Source organism: Boleophthalmus pectinirostris, unplaced genomic scaffold (assembly GCF_026225935.1).
Source record: "Boleophthalmus pectinirostris isolate CB_2022bp ecotype Guang Dong unplaced genomic scaffold, ASM2622593v1 HiC_scaffold_19, whole genome shotgun sequence".
In the NCBI taxonomy this organism is placed as follows: domain Eukaryota; kingdom Metazoa; phylum Chordata; class Actinopteri; order Gobiiformes; family Gobiidae; genus Boleophthalmus; species Boleophthalmus pectinirostris.
This window is the reverse complement of record NW_026571140.1, coordinates 37929368-37954291: the sequence shown is the minus strand read 5'-3', so window position 1 is coordinate 37954291 and position 24924 is coordinate 37929368. Positions and strand designations below refer to the sequence as shown.

General features: G+C 40.2%; 1 protein-coding gene across 1 annotated transcript in view; it reads right to left on the bottom strand.

The window, feature by feature from the left end:
• Positions 1-24924, bottom strand: part of mapk8ip1b (mitogen-activated protein kinase 8 interacting protein 1b) — a 143969-nt gene that overhangs the window by 27070 nt on the left and 91975 nt on the right. The window contains 4 exon segments of the mRNA XM_055154287.1: positions 1735-2607; positions 2610-2780; positions 7650-7728; positions 19627-19893. Of these exon segments, the coding sequence (XP_055010262.1) occupies positions 1735-2607; positions 2610-2780; positions 7650-7728; positions 19627-19893 (1390 nt within the window).

Here is a 24924-nt window from a genome sequence, read left to right as displayed (position 1 = left end):
TTCAAACGTTTGAGTACTGTATTTTTCAGACTATAAGGTGCAATATCAATAATGTTGAATTCTTTCGTGTATTTTTATACATAAGACGCACTGGATTATAAAACGCATTAAGTGAAACTAACGGACGACACTTGACACTGATCCATTAGCCCAGGTATCCATTCAGTAACTCGGCCGGCATTGCCTCCCTTTCTTGGTGAATGTTTAAGTTTGTTTTTTTATTTCCTACGAGAATACATGTATTCATGCCGAACTGTTTCGTTACGGGGCGTTCGGTTCACTGCACGACTGCGCATGAGTGAGTTCGCACAATTTGTCTGTGTTTACATTCTGCCACTACATGTGCAGCTACAAGGAAGGCTCGGCTCTTCATCCAGGAACTGTTAGTGCTGCGCTGTACTTTTTGAAAAGTTTTGTTTACTGTTTACAAGAAATTAGTTTTTGATAATATTTCATATATTTGTTGCTTATTTGTAACACTTTATTTTGTGACTGTGTTCTATGCGTGTTTATTGATGATGCGGCTGAGTGACATGTGAAATGTGGGACCAGCCTCTCAAATCTACAAAACAAATTTACCTACGGGTACGAATAAAGCAATCTAACCTGTTTGAGAATATTTTATTTAACTTATTAGTATTACCAAGCAGCACTTTGCATTTATTTAATTTTACCCTTTGTATAATGTTAAAACAAACTGTTTAATAAAAACTAAAATAAACAAGCAAATTATTTTCCATTTTGTTCCCATGCTGTGCCGAAAATGAACCGAACCGTGACCTCAAACCCGAGGTACGGACCAAACCATGGTTTTATGTATTGTTACACCCCATCATCAGTACAATCATTTGGATAAATTCAGACCTGAGATTACAAATCTCTACTGAACAAAATGTAAAAGGAGCTGCTAACTTGAAAACTACAACTTCATGACATCACAAGGTGGAACAGCATTTTGAGCTTTGGAATGTAGACAGACTAACAAACCAGGATTACTCAAACATGTGTGAATGAAACAAAACACAACTCCAGGTCTGTTTTTGAGGAGGTAACAATTTTATAACATGACTTAAAGCTCACAAGAGTCAGTTTTGCATAATACAGAACCTTTAACTCACGGGTGTCAAACATACGGCCCGGGGGCTGGATCCGGCCCTTCAAGACCTTTAATCTGGCCCTCGGCTGATTTTCTACTAAAATATTTTAATTATATTTTCTATTAAAATATTGGTAATTTTCTGTGGTGTTTATCATATCAGCGTCTCCAGCGTCTCTGTACGTGGCCCCTCCCACCAGAGCAGCACAAATGAAGACTTGTCTCTTTCCAAACGCTCTAAAAGGACGATCGTTTTGACTGTTGACCGTGACACCCTCATCAGAAAAATGTCAAAAATGAGAAAAGTGGAGCTGAGTGCAGGATTTTACAAGAAAAATTGACTTATTCCTATTTGCGTACAAGTTCATGTTAAAATATTGTGTTGAAACTGCATTTTTGTTAAAGTTTCAGGTTGTTCATGATATTATAATATTTTGTAAAAGAAAGAGTTCATCAATTAAAAAAGATTTCTGTAATAGATTTGCGTTTCTCTGCACAAATATTTTAACTTATTGCTATTTAGGCCATGAGTTTTCTGATCCGGCCCCTTTAGGATCAGAGTAGGTTGGATACGGCCCCCGGACCAAAATGAGCTTCACACCCCTGCTTTAACTGATCCAAACGTTCGTGCTACTTACTGGAGGAGCTCGATCTTCCGTTGAGGAACACATTCAGGAACTTTTTGGAGAAGTGCAGATCTCCGTCGGTGGAGGAGTCGTCGGACAAACAGGCGGTCCCTTCTCTAATGACTCCGCCCATCTGCGCGCTGTCCACCTCCTCGTCCTCGTCTTCGTACTCCTCGCCGAGCGCCGACTCGTACGGCGAAGAAACGCAATTATCGTAAACCGTCGCCGAATCGCTGTCGTCGCTGTAGCCCTGGTAGCACTGCCGCAAGCTCACGAGTTCCAGCTGCGCGTGTTCGTCCACCACTAGGGTGTATTTCACGGAATCGTACGTCAGCCCGCTCGCCTCGGGGCTCATGGAAGTCCTTAGCGACGCCGATAACGCCTGTTGCTCCTTGCTTTTCCGTCTGCCTTCCATCATGATTCTATCTACATCTTCGTCTTCTCCGCAGTAGCTGTCGTCGGTAGCGTCGACGTATTCCACGGACGATCCGACTCTGAACGCTCCGAGTCCAGACGTTTTCAAGCTTAAATCCAACGCGATGGAGGATCCGTGCGGCGGGGTTATTAGCGATTCCACACAGGAGGCGTAGGAAGGAGGGGGAATGTAGATCTCGTCCTCTTCGAAAATGCACTGGTCCGTTCTGTCCGGCAGAGGCTGGTAAGGCGGGGGTCCCTCCGTGTCCGAGCTTATAGACATGCGTCCCTGCTCGGTTTGTTGGGAGAGAAACGGCCGGTCCGGAGCGGCGGTGGCGGAGTCGAGGGCCCCGGACGAAGAGCGCTGGACCGGGGTCAGGTATATCTCCTCCGTGGGTTCGGCGCGTGGAGGTTCGGTGGAGGTTTTGTTGGTCGGGTAGAGCGGGGCGGGGGTGTAGTTTTGGGGCGGGGAGGAGGGGCGGGGGGTTTGTCTTTGGAGCGAGCGGAGGAGCAGGAGGAGGAGTGCGAGGTGTGGTTGTGCCTGCAGGGGGCGTCGGTGGAGGTGCCTCTGTCTTTGGTCTGAGCCGACTGGACTTTATCCTCGTCGCTCAGACAGCTGTGCTCTCGAGGCGGAGTCCGCTCACCTGGAACAACAAAAAAAAAGGAGCAAAAACACGATTAGAATCCAAAAAAAAAGTTGGCTGATTTGGCTGAAAAAATTCTAAAAATTAAAAAAATTATCAAATGAAAAAATCTAAAATTTTAGCTCAATCCCTTCATTCTCCTTCTGTCGTTCCTGAGTTATGGCCTGTTGAAATTTTGGGTCCATGCCCACTTTTTCAGAAACCTTAATTTATAAGCATTTTTGAAAGACCATAACTTCATAAAAAAATTGAGCTAGGAAGCTAAAAATGTGTATTATTATAGATTTTAGTCATAAATGATAAATCTGTTGTCAAATATTAGGTATCTTAAATGGGGAGCTGTGGGACCCCAAAATCTAAAGAATTGTTTGCTGCTTTTTTTTTTTTTTTTTCTTTTTTTTTTTTTTTTTGAGGTCCCAGATTCATTTACTCCAAGCAGATATTTACAAACTAACTGCAGAACCTGAATATTTGAGAGAATGACCATTTCTGACAACAATCTCACACTATTCTGAGCTTTCATGTGGATGGTGTAGAGTCCCAAACATGGACACAGACCAAATGTGATCTTCTTGGCCCCTTCTTTGGCCCCTTGATTCCCCACGTGGGCACAGATGGATGTTGATAAAATTTTTACCAGAGAAACTTTAGCATTGTTTATTTCAAACAAAATTTTTGAAAATGAGTCTCATGGGTCATTTTTGGTGGAACTTAGGTACTTTTCCACCTGCTAGCAAGTTTTAATTACCCCTTTAATCGCCTTAAACTCTAACTGTTTGTTATAAGGGAAGACAAGTGGAGATTATTTGTAGTTCGTAGGGGAGATTCCATGAAAACAGCTGATTTCTTATGGACAGACCCTCATATTCTTGTGAAACACAGCATTTTATGTTTTGAAAACCTGATAATGTAAAATGTTTGTCTGCTGTTTAAAATCCAAGGAATACGGGTTTAACCAGATTTTTATTTTTTTCCATATATTGGAGGAATAGTTGTCTTGCCCCAGTACAAATGTATTGTATAATCAGCTTTTGAACTCAAAATACGTCTTCCTGCAAGGCAGGAAGTTTTTGTTAACTTTACTGTCACAGCAAAACTCTGAGAGCTGAGAAAAGTACTAAACTTCTCAGGAAATAGCAGGATGTTCAGAATGCATAAGGTAAGTGAGGAATAACTGGACCACTGCAAACAGTTTAAAACAGCTCAGACAGTTCAGAAAAGTTACTTTTTAAAAAAAAGTTACATGCCATAATTAAAAGTCAGTGTTGTGTCTGTTCAGTTTTGAATCAAATCAGTGTCAATGGCTGAAAAAAACGAGGCACTGAAAAAGTACAAAATAATTAAAAGTGTTTAATAGCACATGACAAATGAAGTTAAAATCAATCATTTTGATGTTATTTTAACTTGATCTGCCTTGTGGTATTAAAGCCTTTTATTATTTTGTACTTTTTGAGTGCCTCGGCTTTCTCAGCTTTGTATTTGAGCCTGGTCCCTGCATTTAAGTATCCTGATTCATCAGCCGGTTTCACTTCACAGAAACCGTCTGACCTCGACCGTAGGTGGGTACTTTTTATCATTTAACCAATCACTGCTTTTTGGTCGTGACGTATGTATCGCGCCGCTATTGGGGCTACGTGGTATATTAAGCTTTTCCCAGATCCCGTAGGAAGAAGGGCAATAACGTCTTTCCCATTGATAAAATTCACCAAACATTCTCTTTGTTCCGGCTTTAAATCCTCAATCTCGGGAATCGTTGACAACACAGAATGTATGGCTCATTGCTGACTGGCTGGTGCTCAAACTTGCACTTCTGGGGTTTTTGCAAACTGTATAGTGTATTTTGATCCCTGACCTAGTCACTGGAGAGAAATGAAACTGAGCGGAGGCACTTGGTGGCACCGGCCTGGTTAATCCTGACCAGTTTGGCACAATCTCTGTACATCCAAGTAGCTCTCCTGCCCATTAAAGTTGCAGTGTCAATGCCTGCTCAAATTAGCTCATTTAGAGTGTGGATTCTTTGGCCCTGGCTTACTAAAGAAGGCCAACTACACTGCTATGTATTTAAATGTGAACCATTCTCAGTAATATGAAACCTCTCTCTTTGAACAGCGCAGCACCTATAGCAGCTCAGCCTATAGTTCCTCACGTCCACGGCCCAGAGCAGCCCTGTCTGTGTCTGTACACTCGCAGTATTCAGACGTTAGTACACTTCTCCCCTCAGGTTCGAAGGCCCATGTCACTACACTGATCTGTGAATGTGAGACAGAAGAGCCCACAGCACTGAGACATACACTGAGTCAGGATTACATAACTCTGGCTTTGACGCAACGCTGGATGATATTATGCCTTTTGTTGCCTTTGTTCAGTGTTGGGAAGGTGACTTTTAAAATGTATTCCCCTACAGATTACAGATTACACACCCCAAAATGTAGTTTGTAACGTAATCCATTAAATTACTTAAAGTGAGTAACGTAATCTGAATACTTTGGATTACTTGATTTTCTGTAGAGAAGCAAAGACGAGGAAATCTTCACATAAGATATTTGTCTGCTAAAAGAAAATAAAAAGCCCAGACTTTACTGAGCCAAATTAAAAATATTATTGATAGAAGAAGAGGAGACACAGTCAGTCATGGTTTAGTCCTGTTAAATCCTGTTTTAGTCCTGGTTTTAGTCCTGGTTTAGTCCTGGTTTAGACCTGGATTTAGACCTGGTTTAGACATGGTTTGGACCTGGTTTAGTCCTGAATTAGTCCTAGTTTAGACCTAGTTTAGACCTGGTTTTAGACCTGGTTTAGTCCTGGTTTAGTCCTGGTTTAGTCCTGGTTTAGTCCTGATTTAGTCCTAGTTCAGACCTATTAGACCTGGTCTTAGACCTGGTTTAGACCTGGTTTAGTCCCGGTTTAGTCCCGGTTTAGTCCTGATTCAGTCCTAGTTTAGACCTGGTTTTAGACCCGGTTTAGTGTCTGGCAAAGAGTGGAATTACCGAAAAAAAAAAGACGATATAGCCCAAAATATGAAAACAGGAAAATACCACTGTGTAATCCATGTATTTCAACCAAGTAACTGTAATCTAATTACCACTCACTTAAACAGTAACTGTAACTGAATACAGTTACTCATAATTTGTACTCTGATTACATAACTCCGGTACATGTAATCTGTTACTCTCCAACACTGCCTTTGTTGCAGACTGCTCGGCCTTATGTAAAAACGTTAACATTTCATTTTATTTCAGTATTTTAAGATTGATATAAACGACAAGGGTGTTTTGTTAAACCATCAAACACTGCAGAGTAAAGTGGAATTAATTATAAACTGATCCGTCCTTAAACCTAGTGAAAAAGTAAAACAAAAAAAGATTTAAAAAGGTCCATATTACACTATTTTCCGATCTATTTTATAATGTTTCTTCATCACAAACAGCCCTAGAGTGGTGTTTTGTTTCATTCACCCATGTTTAACACACAAACCTGCAGATTTAGGCTGAGTTCTGTTGTTTGTGGTGATACAGGAAGTGCTTCACTGTGTTTTTAAAGTCCATACACCTTCACTAGAATCGTTTGGATCATTTGCAAGCCTGGAATTGCCGATCCCTACTGAACTAAAGGTAAAAGGAGTTGTTAAGTTGTTTTTTTTTTCAGTGGTTTTACTTCAGTTCAATCACAGTTCTCAGGATCTTTCTCAGAACATTTGACAGAGCTCTCATTCACAAACACACGATCATTGAATTCAGCTTCTTTTTTCAATGCTGGAGTCCTGTTCTCACACGATAAAAGACTTTGGACCAAACTCTGTTAACACGTTTGAGTACCGTATTTTTCAGACTATAAGGTGCAATATCAATAACGTTGAATTCTCTCGTCTGTTTTCATACATAAGGCGCACCGGATTATAAGGCGCATTAAGCAAAACAAACGGACGACACTTGAAACTGATCCCTTAGTCCAGGCGTCCATGATCCATTGGCAGATCGTGGCGTAATTTGCCCGGCGTTTTATGAATGTGAATGTGGGTGGATCATTTAAGTTCGTTTTTTTTTTATTTCCTACGAGAAGGACTCAAATATACACTGAGTAAAAACATGTTTAAAGCAGCTTTGCGCACATTTGTTTGCGTTTTACAGAAACGAAACTTAAAACCACGTGACTAATTTGCATAAACTATAAGCACTGAAAAAAACAGTTTGCTTCTTGTGAGCTGATGTGGTTCAGCTTCTGTCGGACTAAAGGACACAACTCACTTACTCCGCAAGACTCGCCGTAATGCTCCGACAATCCAACACCGGTGCATCTTCGTAGTTTACCAAAGTCTTACTAAAACATTTTGACAGATTTTTGAGCGCCGTGTACCACATAAAATCAGTTTGAGGTCAGTAAACACAACCAGAATTAATACATAAGGCGCACTGTCGATTTTTGAGAAACTTGAAGGATTTTAAGTGCACCTTATAGTCCCAAAAATACGGTAACATTTTATTATTAATCTGTCTACATCTCCAAAGCTCAAAATGCTCTTTTCTACCTTGTGATGTTACAAAGTAGTAGTTCTCAAATTCACAGCTCCTTTTACCTTTTATTCAGTAGAGATTGGCAATCCCAGGGCTAAAATTGTCCAAATGATTCTAGTGAAGGTGTGTGGAGTTTAAAAACACAATGGAACACTCCCTGTATTACCACATGACGTCACAAGGAGTGTTTTCAGTTTGACAAATGAGCTCTAAAGTCTAAATACGCACGGTGTGAATGAAACAAACAAAACTCCAAGTGTGTTTTTGAGGAGGAAACAATACTACAAATAAAACAGGTCAGAAAATAGCGTAATACGAGATCTTTAAACTTCACATTTTACAAAAAACAAGTCAGACTCACCGGTTTTCTGTGGAGACGACCCAGACACCTTCTCCTGCCAACTGAACTTCTTTCCAAAGGAGTTATTGTTCAGAGTGTCCTACAGGAAGTGCACAAAGAGGAAGAGACGGTTTTAAATATCAGCAAACTCGTGAAAAAAGTTATAAATACACCCTGAAAGCATGCGGGAAGAGTAGTCTGAACAGAGACCGGACCAGGGCCTGATCCCCCTCAGTGAGACAGACAGGGGCGGACTGAGCTGAGCCTGAGCCCTCTTTTCACACGAGCGAGCACAGGCTTTTGTCTCAGTCGTGACAAGAATTTAAAGGGAACGGGAACTTTTCAGACTCAGTCACCTCACACAGAGAAGGATAGAACGTGAAAAAGTACGTACGAATTTGACAAATGAGAGGTTTTAAATAGTCTGGGAACTAACACGGATCAGCAACCAGTGAAGTTATAAAAAGAAAAGAAACTTTTCAGCATGTTGTAAGAGAAAATATTATGGAACATTGTTAGTGTATTTAATCTTGTACGATTTAACTTTGAATACGTTTCCAAAAATAGTGAAAAGTTAGGACATTATTGTTACTTAAAGCTACCAATTTGTACCGTATTTTTTGGACTATAAGTTACACTTTTTTTTCATAGTTTTGGATTTACTTCGGTGTGACTTATATATTAAAATTTTCACACTGACAGCCACAAGAGGGCGCTCTAGTCTTGTGTGTGAGTATCTGCTGCTCCTGTTCCTCCTGTACCACTGTCACTTTACTCTACTGCTCATGTCTCCTGCAGAAAGAGCCTCTGTCCTGTCTGAATCGTGTCAGTCGATCGCACCGTTACTTCTGCACCACTGAAAACGTAACATTTAAACAAACATAAAGACGACTGATCCTATTTTGCAGATTACAAGCTGTAAGTAGTGAAATCTGCAGCCGAAAACTGTAATCAAGCAGCAGAAAGAAAGTTTGGAGTGAGCGAGAAACTTGTGACGACCTGGAGGATGCACCATGAAACTTTCCTGAAGTCACTGGATGGATGGACAAAGCCTGAACTTCATTGACACCAAAACCATCCTGTCGGGATTCAGAAAGGCCGGAATAATTCTAACTGGAACTGATGCTGAGTCTGACGACAGCGACACAGAAGAGGAAGCGGCGCTCTGTTTACCTCCGGAGGTCGCGGAGTTGCTCAGAAGTGACACCGAGGATGAAGAATTGAATGGATTTAGTGATTTGGAGTGAGATGGAGAGTTTGTTAAACTTGTTCTGTTCTGTTGTTTTTATGTTATAGTTTATCTGAAGAACTGTTCATATGTGACGTTAACAGTCTGTTGTTCTCTGTTCTGTTGTTTTTATTAGAACTTGACTTTTAAGATGAAATGTTGGTTCCTGGTCTCTGATTTTATAAAATAAATTTCCCCCAAAAAGTGTGACTTATACATGTTTTTTTCGTCTTCATTACGCATTTTTTGGTTGGTGCGATTTATACTCTGGAGCGACTTATAGTTCAGAAAATACGGTAGTAAGATTTAACACAGAAATTGGTGTAAATATATGTTTCCAAAAATAGCAAAAAGGTAGGACATTACTGTTTATTAAAGCTACCAATTGTATTTAGACTGACCGACCCGCCTCTGCTGTATTTTCTTACTATCTGTATTTTTTTACTATCTACATTCTGTATGATATTGTGCCAGTTTTGTTCTGATCAGAGATGAAGTTTGGTTTGTTTGTTTTTTTGCCTCTGCCATCTACTGGTGACAAAAAAAACAAACCTGACACAAACAGATGGTAGCTTTAATCTCTTAAATCTGAAAACGTATGTTACAACCCAGCTCTGCTACGGACAGGGGAAGTAACAAAGAACCAAGACGTAAAATGGTAAAACTAAAGTTATAATCGAGTTAAACACAATTTAAGGTAACTAACAAAAAGAGGATATTTACCAGGATTGGCAAGGTTCTCAACAGAATAGTGAAATGTATAACCAAAAAAGATAAAGCTGACAGAAATAAAAGGTACAAATTATATCACACACACACACACACACAAAGACCAAACCAGTCTCTTAAAGGTTGTATAGAAGATTTTCCAAGGAAAGAGAAATGTCCTTTTTTAAATGTTGCGCTTCGCACCTTTTCCCCTTCTCTTCTTCTTTTAGCAACGTCAAAAACTGACTTTCTTTTGTGGCTAACCGGTCGTGAATTCTTCTCAGCCATTAAAACAAAATTTGTGCAAACTGAGAGCTACAGTTCAAAAAAGATGCCAAGAACCGCTAAACATGAACCGCGAACATAAACCACACAATCCCAGCCCGTCGGCAAGTCAGCGACGCTAGAAAAGTAGGGAATTTGATTGACAACCTAACAGCCAATAGATAAAGAGGTAGCCTTGTTTTCTATTGGCTGATGTTTATCTGCCCTCACTACATCCACACTTGATAGATTTTTCTTTTCTTTTTTTTTTTTTTTTTTGGTCATCATGATTACAAGGCTGCTTCTTCTTTATAATTCTATTTTTAACTTTCATTGACAATTTGAAAAAAATATTTAAAAAAATCCTCCATACAACCTTTAAACCTAAGTCATAAAGGACTACTAGTGTCTCCAAGATCACAAAGGGTACACAAAACTACAAAGGTTTCTTCCTGTTTTGTGACGTAAGCGTGAATAGAGCCTATTGGAAAATGTCAAAAGAAAATTCTGAATGGAGTGAAGACTTTTGTAGAGACAGTCAGTTGCTTATCAGAAGTTAAATGCGAGGAGGAAATACTAGAGACCTTTCTCCAGATCTTCAGCTTGGATCTTGGTCAGTAATACCAAAATTTCAACTTTCAAGGATTGATTTACTGTGCATGTTTTAGGTCGATGGGGGAAATCTGGAGTACCGAGAGAATAAGGTCGTCAAAAATATAAAAAATCAGAATCGATACTACAATTAGAATCGAAACTAGATACTCATTTGAGCAGGTCTCGATACCAAAAAGTCACATTCACAGGACAGAAATCAATCTTTAAAATGAAGAAAAGATCTTTTTTTTTATTACAGGTTCCCACTCATTTTCACTGACAAAATTTCTAAACATTTCCATGACTTTCTTATGACCTAAAGTGAGTTTTCCGCTTTACGGCACCTACATGTGTAGAATTGATCAGACTTTTAGGGCTAAATATGAAATGTTAACCATTCCACTCACCTTATGGTTTGGTATTATATATTTTTTTAACATTCAAAATCCTGTCAGTGCATTTATTGTTGTCTCTTTTAAATAAACGTTCAGAAATAATCATAATAGCCTCATGATAACTTAACAAAACACTGTAGTTGTGTGAAAGAGATACTAAAATTCCATGACTTTTCCAGGATTTCCATGACGTAGCAATTCTGTTTTTATAATTATGGTATCGGAATCAGTATAAATCAAGTTTGAAATTTTAGTATCGTGACAAAAATACAAAAGAAGTCCAATAAGACAGAGGAAGAACATGCAAACTTCACCAATAAAACCACCTCCTCGTGTTTTATTTTTACTCAGTTCGAGCTCAAACCCACTCGCTCACTAAATCTGGCACCGCTCGTCCTTAGAGGAGAGACAGAAGGAGGAGGAGGAGGAGGAAGAGGAAACTCCAGTGACGAAGATGGATTGAAAATAACGATGAGTCATGATGTGCGTGAGCGTCGCCATGGAAACACACTGACTCACAGCATCGCGGGGAGGGCGGTGCATTGTGGGTAAACAAACGCCCGGTCACAGCGTATGACGGGTCTGTGGTGTTAAACTCGAGAAAGGGGAATTCAGATTACTACTGTTTGTGTTTGTTTATTGTGTATGCAGATTTTGACCCACTGACCTGCAGACGAAAAAAAAAACCTCTTTACTTTATTTAGACAACAGAAAAGAATGTGATTTTCTACATTAAATCATTACTTTGTTTTATTTTATATCAGCGTAATCCTACGAGTCTTTGTGCTCTTATACTTGTTCTGATACAGCTCAAAATCACAAAGGTTTCTGCTCATTTCTCTCCTGTGCTTATGATTTTTTTTTAGTATTAACACCGGCACAAACACATTTTTAGGAGCCTGTGATCCATATAAGCATTCATGGTCCTGTTCAGGTGTTTGATTTTCAACAAAAAATGTACTCTTGTGAGCCTTAAGAAGCCTTGTATCATTCGTTCATTTGTTTTTCAAAATAAAACGAAAAATAAGAAAACGAAAAAACAGCTATCTGGTCGTCGAGGCCCCGCCTTTGACTGCCGCCAAGATCTCTGCACCGGCCCCATATGGATCCTCCCGCGGGTGGTGGGCCCACAGAAGGGCCACCAGGCGCTTGCCGTCGAGCACCCCCCCCAGGCCTGAGTCCAGGGTGTGGGCCCGATAACGCCATTCTGGGCGACATAACTGGGCTCTGATTACCTGGGGGCCTCTAAGCGGAAGGAGGCCCCAGGGAAGACCAAGGACACGCTGGAGGGACTATGTCTCTCGGGGGGTCTGGGAACGCCAGGAGGAAGTGTCTGGGGTGAAGGAATTCTGGGAGTCCCTGCCTAGACTGCTGTCCCCGCGAAACGGCCCTGGATAGGCGGAAGAAAATGGATGGATGGGTCAAAAAGCAACTATTTTCTTCATTATTTGTCTCCAAAACTAAAATGAAAAAAAACAAACAAAAAAAAAAAAAAAAAAAACGGATAACATAGATAACCGGATATCCTGGTCCTGGTCCTGGTCCCGGTCTGAGTCCTGGTCCGGGTCCTGATCCCAGTCTGGTCCTGGTCTCAGTCCTGATCACCCGACAATCTACATGAGCGCGCCTACGGGTCCGTCCCGACACTCAGCCTTGGTAGTCCTGGTTTAGTTCTGGTTTAGTCCTGGTTCAGTCCTGGTTCAGTCCTGGTTCAGTCCTGGTTCAGTCCGTATGCGGCGCAAAAGTCCGGCATCACAGTTTAAGTCACGGAAACGGGAAATAATGAAGAAATAATGAAGAAAACAGTTGTTTTTTTCATGTTCTTATTTTTGATTTTATTTTGAAAAACGAATGATACACGGATTCTTAACCCATGTTCTAATTAAGAATGTGCAAAAAAATCTAAATATCCATATATCGTATCGTTTAATGTGCTGATACGATATTGCTATCATGGGCGGCTGTATCGATATATCGTGAGGAGTATTTTTAGGTATATTTTACTAAACTAATTGGTGTAAGAGCTACATTTGTGTCGACATTTACACCGTTTTTAGTAAAATGGGTGTTTTTCATGTGAACTTTGCACAAACTTAGTGGATTTAGTATGGCAGCCATGAGTTACCCTTTGTTTTTCACTGAACCGTATCAAAACAACGTGAAATATAATACCAGTCAGAAGTTTTAAAACAACATAAACTTCAGGTCCAAAACACAACTCCACAACTTGTTTGTGATGAAGAAACATTAAAACACAGATCAGAAAACAGTGTAATTATGGGCCCTTTAATGTGTGTTTTTTTTTTTTTCCGTTCCTGTTGCAGCACAAACCGTCCCAGCTCTCGTCTGAATGGACTTCAGTTACATTCTCTCGTCTCTGATCTGATTTTTCTGCTTGAATCGTCTCGTCTGAATCGGGGGCCTGGACAATGACACGGTTATGTCACTGTGTTTTATTATGTAACTCATGAACCACAAAGTCTCTCCACGTCAAACCCACACGCACAACCTCACAGCAGGGAGGGGCCGGCTGCTACTGTTGTCACTGTACTCAGTAATCATAATTTCTAACTTGATTTCATACTCAATACTGATTCCAGTATCACAGGATCCGGTCAAGTGGTAACGGAGGGAAACATGCTATCTGTTCAATACAAATGTATTGTTTGTACATTTGTTTGTACAAATGTATTGAACAGATACATATGTACTCTAGTTTATGAAACTGTTGACCTTTTTCTGTACCGTTTTTGGATCTAAAGTTACATACGTTTTAAACAGACCATGTATGAAACATGGAACAAAAATTATTTCCCAAATTTCAAAGACCTGAAAATCATGTAAATAAATGGATGTATTTCATCATATCTTGTGTTATTCCATCTTTGAACTGTTGATGAAGGTACATGATTTAAAAAAAATTAAAAATTTAAAATGACAAAAATTTGCTTGGAAGGACTGACATATTTTATAGAAATAGTTTCCTTTCATTTTGAAGTAATATTAAAGTTTTCAGAAGAAAAAAACTGACAAATTATGTAAAATCCTGCACCTTCTACTTGCTGCACAATTTTCCCTCTGTTACTTTTCCCTCCGTTACCATGACCTTTCTTAATAAAAAATCTCATTACTCAAAAAGTAAGAGGTTTTATATGAAGATAAACTATATGAAGCAAATATTCAAACCAGTTTGTTAAGGATATGTAAGTGAGAACCAAGAGTTATCACTGTTTGGATTTATTGCCCAAAAAGTGCTGCATATTTCATTCCCTCCGTTACCGACATGAGTTTTTAAATTTTTTGTCAACAACTTGAAAGAATATCACAGGTTTAACTTGACCCTGTTGGAGTGTAACTCTTTCCTACATTCTGATACTTTACTTATTTCAATAGTCCCTCTAGTTTCTGAATAAGAGACATTTGAAGGTCAAAAATCTGCCCCTGTTTCCCTCCGTTACCACTTGACCGGAACCATTTTCTTATTTGCACTGTGTATTACATTACCTATTGTAGACTTTGATTTGAATATTATGTCAATTCAAAACGCTGTGATAAGATAAGACGCAATTGTGAGATAAGACAAGATAAGCCAAGGGAAATTTGTCTTAGCTGGGAAGTGCAAGGTGCAGAGTTATCAAATACAGTAAAGATAACAAGATAAAAGTAGAAATGTGTGTATCGCGGTCTCTTATTGTAATTATAAACTCACAAAAACAACAAATCTGGGTTTTTCATAACTGCGAGACCTTATTTCTATAATAACTGGCTCCTATATTCACTCCCAGGAACAGTTTTGACCCTGTCTGCGCGTGGAAAATGCGTGTATAATCTTCCACATAAACAGCGTGTTCTGAGAGTCACATGTCTGAGCAGCTCAGAGACGAGCGCCGAACCGAACGGACAATTTCTCTTTTGTTCAAACGGGGAAAGAACATCCAGAGACGCACACAGATCCGCTCTGACCTCACCGGCCTCTGGATCCATTAACGACTGTGTTTACTTTGGTTTTTGGAGTATTATTCTGATACCACCATGATCATTAAAAACTCACACTTTTTTTTAGACAATAGAAAGTGATTTTCAACATTAAATCGTAGTATTTTCTTTTATATTCCCATGTGGTCTTATGTCTGTGTAATCCCTCAGTGGTCCAGGTCAGTTCCACAGTGGTTCATGGACGTAAACTGGTCTATGTGCTCTTATACTTATACCTGAATGTCTTTAGAATGATCTGATACAGCTCAAGATCAATCTAAAGACATTCAGGAGAGATTCATTTCTGTCCTCTGTCCTGTGTGGGACTTTTTTAGTATCAATACCTGCTCAAATTCAAGTGAGAGTCTATTTTCCATACAATTTTACAACTGATTATTATCTGATAGTGGTGTAACGGTACATGTTAGGGATGGGCATGATTAGTCGAATAATCGATAATTGATCACTAAGAATTTCATCGATTACGTTAATTTTAATCGACAAACCGAATGTAGGTTGCTGTGTGTATCGTGACCAAACAGGGTCTGTACATGTGTCTCTCTGCATCAGAAGGAGCGAGACACAAACAGTCGGTCAGTCTGCAACGTACCAAAGCACAAATGCGTATTTAACGATGATTTGTACAAGAAATTCCACACTTTCCGTTGCGTTCGGGACAAGTGTGAGTCCATGTGCACAGTGTATAAAGCAGCACATATGTTTCGGTGTCCAGTGGGAAAAAGTTTTACCAGGTGAGAGTCGCTCAATGTGGATGACGAGTCCCCACCTCCCTCCCCCGTACGGTGTCCTGGTTTTGACAAACGCAAATATGATCACACTAACCTGTATTCACCTGAGTCATGTCTTTTAATCCGACAGAAGTTGAACCGCATCAGCGACACAAGAGCTGTAGTTTTATCTTCGCTGAGTTTATGCAAATTAGCGATGTGGTTTTAAGTTTCGTTTCTGTGAGAGTTGTGCAAAACTGAATTAAACACATTATAATGTCAAACGGGTTGATGTGGCTCTAGAGTCGTTACGGTTTATATGTCGTAAAGTTGAATTTATGTATGTAGGTTAGTAGTGCAGATAGTAATAATAATGATGATCATTTTAGTATAAAAACGTTAATGATTAATCGATAATCGATCGTTAATTCTTCCGACGATCGATTAAGAAAATTTCATCGAATGCCCATCCCTAGTACATGTATTCGCACTGAACCATTTCAGTACGGCACATTTGGTTCGCTGCGCGGCTTTGCACGAGTGAGTTCACGCAATTTGTGTGTTTACATTCTGCCACTACCTGTGCAGCTATACGAAAGGCTCGGCTCTTTAATATTCATGAGGGAACTCGTCCATGATTGGGGTGACAGAGTTTCCCGCAGTGCTTTATAGTTATGGCGGCCCACCACAATTGCCCCCCCCACCTTGAATATGTCCCTCTGAACCACGTGAATCCTCACAAAAGTCCTCACTTTCACCTTTCTCCAGCACGGAATCGCCATGCTCCGTATTTTCCGGGCTGTTAGACGCGCCAACCACATCAAAAAACAACTGCGCGCCCACAATCCAGAGGCCCTATACACGAATCCACTCAGGTGTCCCAGTACGACTTCAGTAAACTACAAAGCTGCACCACCCGCAGCACACGCAAACACACACGGAGCAGACAGCGACCGCACAGCGAAAAAAACACCCACAGACACACTCATCGCTCCACGCCGACGAGGAACGGAACGGAGGAACGAACCGAAAAAAGCGAGTCCAATGTGCCACTTCTAGACACGACTGAACAACTGAGTCACTGCGAACACGCCGACAATCCGTTGGTCCCAGACAGCACCCTCCCTACACGCCACAACTGAACAAAGCCCAGGGTCACCGTGAACGCGCCAAACAATCAAAACCACTGACCCGTCCAACTGTTGTGTTTCATTTAAAGTCCGGTGCGGTTTATTTGTGAAAACAGTTCGAAAATAGACCATTTAATGACAGTGCGTCTTATAATCCAGAGCGTCTAATAGCCCGGAAAATACAGTACATTTCATACATTTGTTGCTTATTTGAGAACATTTTATTTAACTTATTTGCATTTCTTTTATTTTCCCGTTTGTATAATGTTAAAACAAAGTGTTGGTTAAATAAAAACACAAATAAACAACAAGCATTGTACCAAAAATGAACTGAACCGTGACCTCAAAACCGAGGTCTGTACCAAATCATGATTTTTGTACTATTACACCCCTAGTAGTGGATTTTCGATACTTTTGACAACCCTAATAACTAGTTTTTACTTTTGGTTTTTAGTTATTATTTTGCAGTAGTGGTTTTAGTAAATGTAGTCAAAATATTCAAAAATTTGACGTCAAAATGCCAGCTTTGAATAAAAAATCTCCAAATAGAAAACCCACGAATGTTGTATTTGAAAAGTGTTGGTTCATAAAAACATTTGTGCCGTTTCTGTCACCCGAGCGAGTATAAACCGCTTTAACTGTAACAACAGATCTGCACAGACAGTCGCTCCACAGTGATAAAGAGACCGCTCCATTCAAACCTCTGTGCAAAAAAAACAAAAAAAACAAGAGGAATTACGGGACAGGAAACACTGCTGAGCACAGCTTTGACCACAAACAAGCCTCACTCTGTGTTTGAACTCATCAGACAGACCGCAACAGAGTAAAGATAACTACAATTTGTGCACCTAAACATACAAAATATACTGAATCTGTTTGCATCCACAGATTTAAAGTTGCACGATGTAACTTCAAGCTTCATAAAAACTGAATTAATCTAAAGTATTTCAATTTAAAACAGGAAAACTATACTGGTATAACAAAATTAGACTCATTGTATTATTATAAAGTTATAAAAAGAGACTACACTTGAAAAAAACATGAAAAAAAAAATAAAAAAAATAAAGTGGTTTACAATTAAATGTAGACAGTAAGTGACATAATTATGAATTACATCACAAATTTTGCTTTATTAAGACTAATTAAGGTAAATCCTGATGCCAAAAATATGTATATGCTAAAAAAAAAAAAAAAAAAGAAAAGAAAATCGTAAAAACAGACCAAAATCACTTACATGTTAGTTATTAAAGTGTTGTGCGCAATAGGGTTGTCAAAAGTATCAAGAATCGGATACTAATCGATACTAAAATCAATATTAATATAATATCGAAGCTAGATACTCTTTGATACTTTGAGCAGATATTGATACGGACAAATTTGAGCTTTCCTGAACAGTTTTAGAGTCATTTTGAGCTTTATCAGAACAAACAGAAGAGCTCATGGTAACATAAAGAAAGTATTGTTATTTGTGTATGAAAATTGCCATTTTATTACTACAAAAGAAGCATTTTTATCGTCATTATGGTGTTGCCACTTCCTTAGTATCAAAATCTGGTTTGAAATTTCAGTATCGTGACAATAAATACAGTTTTAAAGGTCCCATGTTATATGCCTAACACTGTTTCCTCCTCAAAAACAAACCAGGAGTTGTGTTTTGTTTCATTCACACATGTGAAAATGTTAAATGTGTTGCATAAACGAGTTTCCTTCCTCTAAAGCAGACATGTCAGATTCAGGCCCGGGGGCCAAATTTGACCCGCGATATAATTATATTTGGCTCGTGAGATCGTATCAAATATGTATTAGAGCTGCCCGCCGGCTACAGATAGACTATTGAGACATTATTTTTTTAAAAAAAAAATGTTATTATTTTATATTTTGCTTGTTCTGGATTCAATGTTTAAGCAAAACTATTATTAAACATTAAGCTTTAACATTACATATCTGGAAAGAAGAGAAAACATGCCGATGTGGTTGAAATTTTTTAATAAATATTTAGTTTGACCAACGATTTTTTATTGAGTTTTTAATTTTGTCCCTCTGTGAATTTGAGTTTGACTCCCCTTCACTAAACAAACAACACAATTGTAGCGCTGTAACAAAATAATTTAGTAAAATACACCAAAAAATACTCTTGGCGATATATCGATGCAGTATCGATATCACAGACTGCTGTATCATCACATTAAACAACGCGATATATTGATAGTTTGATATTTTTGCACACGTATATTAAGGAGACTCTGTTAATGATGAAATGTTGTTGTGTAAATATTAGGGGTGTAACGATATCCAAGTCTTACGATACGATATGGTCACGGTATGAACCTCACGATACGATATTATAATATTATGCTACTTTTTCTTCTTAAAATGCAAGACTTAATCCAAAGAACTAAGACTTAAAAGTGTTAGAACTGTTATTTCTTCTTGTAGTCTGCACTGAAATAGAGCAAAGGATCATGGTCTATGTAGTTATTCTGTCTTTTTTTAAACTATTGCTACACCATAACTCTTAATTTAAGCAAAGACACTTGTAATTCGATATATTGTGATGGTCCACGTTATTATTATGAGAACTTTGACGATACGATATCACAATATTTCAGTTTTTGTTACATCCCTACTAGTAAATTGTTTTTTAAATGTATTTTCCACCTGCTCAGAGATGGAAAGGAGCATTTTTTCTCTCTCAGAGTTTGACGTTTTCTTGTTTTAAATGAGCAAATAATAAAATAAATCGAATAAATCTGCAGGGTTTGTGAGTTAAACACGTGCGAATGAAACAAAACACAACTCCGGAGATGTTTTTGATGACGAGGAAACAATATTATAACATAAATAGCGGTAAAATTGGCGCTTTAAACAACAGATTAAAGTCAGATTGATTAAACTAAACACAAAGAAGTGTTTAGAGACGAGACACCATCTGTTCCAGCACAAAAAAACAAAAAAAACACGGTGTATTTCTCTCACCTGTGTGCGCGGGACGATGGGGAACAGGTTGAGGGTGGTGGGTCTTTTGGGCCGGTACGTATCCATGGTGACGGGCGGCGCGGCGGTCTCCTTGGCGACGGGCAGGGCGGCGAGCGAGGAGGACGAGGCTTTGGCCGTGACGGCGTCGGAGCAGTCCACGGCCCCTCCGTCGATCAGGTCCATGTGGAGGATCTCAGCCTGCAGATGCCCCACCGCCCCGAGCTCCGCCCCCCGCGACACGCCACTGGTCCCCCGACGCATGTGACCCTGCGGGGGATTGGACGAGCAGAGCTGTCAGTCAAACGTGAGGAGACGGGGACGGCCAATGACACAGAGAGAAGAGAAGAGAAGAGAAGAGAGAAGAGAGGGAGGGAGGAGGGGTGGACAGAGAGAGAAAGAAGACAGAGAAGGAGCGGGAGGGAGAGAGAGAGAATGTAAATAGAAAGGAGGAAGAGGGAGAGCGTGTGCGGAGGGAAGGATGAAGAGAAAGAGGAGACAGAAAGAAAAGAAAGAAAGAAAGAAAGAAAAAAGGAGGGAGAAAGAGAGAGACGGAGAGAAAAAAAGAGGGAGTGAGAGGGGAGGGAGAGGGAGAAGAGAGAAAGGAGAAGAAAGAAGAGAGGGAAAGACGAGGGAGAAAATGGGAGAAAGAAAGAAAGAAAAAGAAAGAAAGAGGAAGGAGAGAGAGTGACAGGAGAGAGAAAGAGTGAGGAGAGAGGGAGAATGAAGGGATAGAGAAGAGGGAGAGAAGAGACAGGAGAGGGAGGGAGGGAGAGAGAGAAGACGGAAAGAGACAAGACAGAGAGAATTGGAGGGAGGGAGAGAGCGTGCGGGGAGGGAAGGAGGAAGCGATGGAGGGAGAGAAATTAAGAAAGACAAAGAGGAGGGAGAGAAGGAGAGGGAGAGTAGAGGGAGAAGGGATAGAGAAGAAGCAGAGAGGGGGAGTAGAGGGGAGGGAGAGAAAGAAGATGCAAGGAGAGAGAGAGGAGGGAGAGAATGGGAAGGAGGAAGAGAGGGAGGTAGTCAAAGAAAAAAGAAAGAAAGAAAGGAAGGAAAAGAGGGAGGGAGAGGAGGAAGACAGAGAGAAAGAAGAGAGAGAAGAGGGAGGAGGGAGAGGGAAGAGAGAGTATGGGTAGGTAAGGAGGAAAAGAGGGAGGTAGAGAAAGAAAGACAGAAAGAAGAGGAGGGAGAGAGAAAGAGGGAGGGGAGAGGGAAAGAGAAGCAGGAGGGGGGAGAAAGAAGACAAAGAAGGAGAGACGGAGAGGAGGGAGAGAAAGAGGAGTGGGTGGCATGAAAGGGAAGAGAGAGAAAGAAAAAGAGGAGGAAGGGAGAGAAAGAAAGAGGGAGAGAGAGGAGAATAAGGCAAGGCAAGTTTATTTGTACAGCACAATTCGTACACAAAGTAATTCAAAGTGCTTTACAGAATAAGAAATACATTAAAATCATAATAAAAACAAATCAAAACATAAATAATCATGAAGATTAAAATTAAAAAAGAGAGACATAAATTGGAGAGAAGAGTGCAGAATGAAAACCTTTCAGTTATATGCACAGTTAAACAGAAATGTTTTGAACCTGGATTTAAACAGCGTCACAGAAGAGTCTGTCTCACATGTTCAGACTGTTCCAGGTTTTAGCTGCATGAACCTGAAACTCTGACTCCCCTTGTTTAGTCGTGACTCTGGGCACCAGCAGGAGGTCGGTCCCTGAGCTCCTCAGAGTGTGAGATGTTCATATGACACTAACATGTCACAGATGGACTTTGGTGCTCGGACACGGAGACACTTGTACAAGCAGAGCTGCTTTAAAGTGTCTGAGCCACAGGAGCCAGTGCAGAGACCTGAGCACAGGACTTATGTGCTCGTACTTCCTAGTTCGAGTCAGGACCCGAGCTGCAGCGTTCTGGATGTTCTGGATGTTCTGGATGTTCTGGATGTTCTGCAGCGTCTCACAGCTCGTTTGGAGAGACCAGTGAGCAGAACATTACAGTATCTAATCTACTGGAGACAAACGCATGGATAAGTTTCTCCAAGTCTGATTTAGACAGTAAACCTTTGATTTTTGCTATGTTTTTTAGATGGTAAAAGGCTGCAGATGTTATTGATTTGATGTGGCTGTTAAAGTTCAAGTCTGAGTCCATTATTACCCCTAGATTTCTTGCCTGATTTGAAGGTTTTAGAGAGAGAGACTGGAGGTGACTGGGGGAGGAAGAGACAAAAGAGGTGAGAGAGGGAGAGGAGTGAGAGAATGAAAGGCAGGGAGGCAGAGAGAGAGAGACAGAGACAAGGTGGGGGAAAGAAGGGAAGGGGAGAGAGAGAGGGGGTGACATGAAAGAAAGAAAAAGAAGAGGAAGTGAGAGGAGAGAGAGGAGGATGTTCAGAGTAACTGTTGCTTTCGAAGGCAAAATAAAAGTAATTTAAAAATCACTCCTTTTTCACATTAGTTGATCCTTTTTTGCATAATTTTCTTGGTGAAATCCTGCTCAGGCGTGAACAGAGACAGAAGTCAGATTACTCACAGTTTACATTTACATTTTCATCATGTGATCGCCGCAGAAATCAGATCATGATCACATCTGGAGTGTGGATGTAAAAGTAGAGCCAGTGGCGCTCGAGTCTGGAGTCAACTGCAGTTCACTGGGACGACACGTCTTCTACACTCACATCACAGAGTCTAAGTCGCACAACACACACACACACACACACACGCACACGCACACACACACACATATAAACACACACACACACACACACACACACACACACACATATACACACACATATACACACACACACACACGCACACACACAACACACACACAGTACACACACACAACACACACACACACACACACACACACACACACACACACACACACACACACACACACACACACATAGCACACACACACACACACACACACACACAACACACAAACACACACACACACACTATAAACACACACACACACACACATATAAACACACACACACACACATACACACACACACACATATAAACACACACACACACACACACACACACACACACACATACACACACACACACACACACATATCACACACACACACACACACACACACACATACACACACACACACACACACACACACACACATATAAACACACACACACACACACACATATAAACACACACACACACACATACACACACACACATATAAACACACACACACACACATATAAACACACACACACAACACACACACACACATATAAACACACACACACACACACACACACACACACATATAAACACACACACACACACACACACACACATATAACACACACACACACACATATAAACACACACACACACACACAACACACACACACATATAACACACACACACACATATACAACACACACACACATATCCACACACACACACAACACACACACACACATATATACACACACACACACACACACACATATAACACACACACACACATATAAACACACACACACACATATAAACACACACACACACACACACACACACACATCACACATACACAACACACACACACATACACACACACACACACACACACACATATCAACACACACACACGCACAAATCCTACAAAAGCTCTCAAAACTTTTCCATATCTGTGTATTTCACCCAAACTGCACTAACAGGAGTACACCTGCAGGGGGAGCTCATGCAAAAACAACTATTTATGCATCTGCCTTTGTACATTTAAATGCCAAAAAATACCAAATCCTCAGCTCACTCACTCACTCCCTCATTAACCTTTGTGCTGTTGTCCCAAATCCTTAGACCAGGGGTGTCAAACTCAATTTCACAGAGGGCCACTGGACTAAGTCGAGGGCCAAACTAAATATTTATTGAAAAATGTCAACAAATATCTGCATATTTTCTCTTCTTTCGAGATATGCAATTTCTTATTAAAATAACAATTTAATAATAGTTTTGCTTAAACATTGAATCCAGAACAAGCAAAATATAAAATAATAACAAAATTTTAAATAAATAATGTCTCTATAGTCGATCTGTAGCCAGGGTCCAGCTCTAATACAGATTTGATATGATCTCGCGGGCCAAATATAATTATATCGTGGGCCAAATTTGACCCCTAGGCCTGAGTTTGACTAGCCAGGCTGACGCCACCTAGTGCCTCCACTCACTTTCATTCCTCTTCAGTGACTAGATCAGGAATCAGGATACACTAGACGGTTCACAAAAATCCCGGAAGTGTGAGTTCGGGCACCAGCCAATCAGCGAAGAGCCAGACATTGTGTTGGCAACGATTCCCGAGATCGAGGATTTAAAGCCGGAACAAAGAGAATGTTTGGTGAATTTTATCAAGGGGAAAGACATTATTGTCCTTCTTCCTACAGGATTTGGGAAAAGCTTAATATACCAGTTAGCCTCGTAAGCGGCACATTACATACATCACGACCAAATAGCAGCGATTGGTTAAATAAAAAAGTACCCGTCTACCTTCAAGTGAACGAGTCCTAACGCTGCGAGGTCAGACGGTTTCTACGAAATGAAACCGGCTGATGAATCAGACCTGAGTTTGACATGTCTGCCTTAGAATCTAAATAAAAGTTTAATAAGTCAACCAATACAAATAGAAAAAAACAAACAAAAAAATGACAGCCTTATTCCTAAATCTTGACTTAATTTGAACCCATATCTGAACTTAACCTGATGTTGATCGAATAATAAAGACTTTACGCCATGAAGACCTGATTTGTGTGTCTATGACGAATGCAGGTCCCCAGATTTTAGTCCGCACACTGTGATAAATACTCTTGGACACACACAGGTCTCAGAGCAGCTGCTCAGGACCCGAGGAGCAGCTGCTGAGACCAGAGTCCAGTCTTAAGCCTCTTATGGACTCACTGCACCTGGATACACAATAGAAAACACTACACAAACACCATATGACGCTCGAGAGAAAACACGACCGTCCAACTCACTGTGACAGATGCACACTACAGGTCAGAATAAAACTATTAAAAACTAAAAAAATCTCAGAGGTAACTGCAGCTCTAAACATGTTTTTGTGTCTATTTTGGCCACACCAGCAAATGCAACAACAAGTCAAGATCTCAAAAATATATTAAAAAAGCCCTAACACACATGGGATAAATACTATTTACTTTCAGAATGATGAAGGTGGTTTCTGAATACTTACAACTAGGGATGTAACAATAACCGATATATTGTGACATCGTATCATCAAAAGTCTCACAATAATATCGTGGACCATCACAAT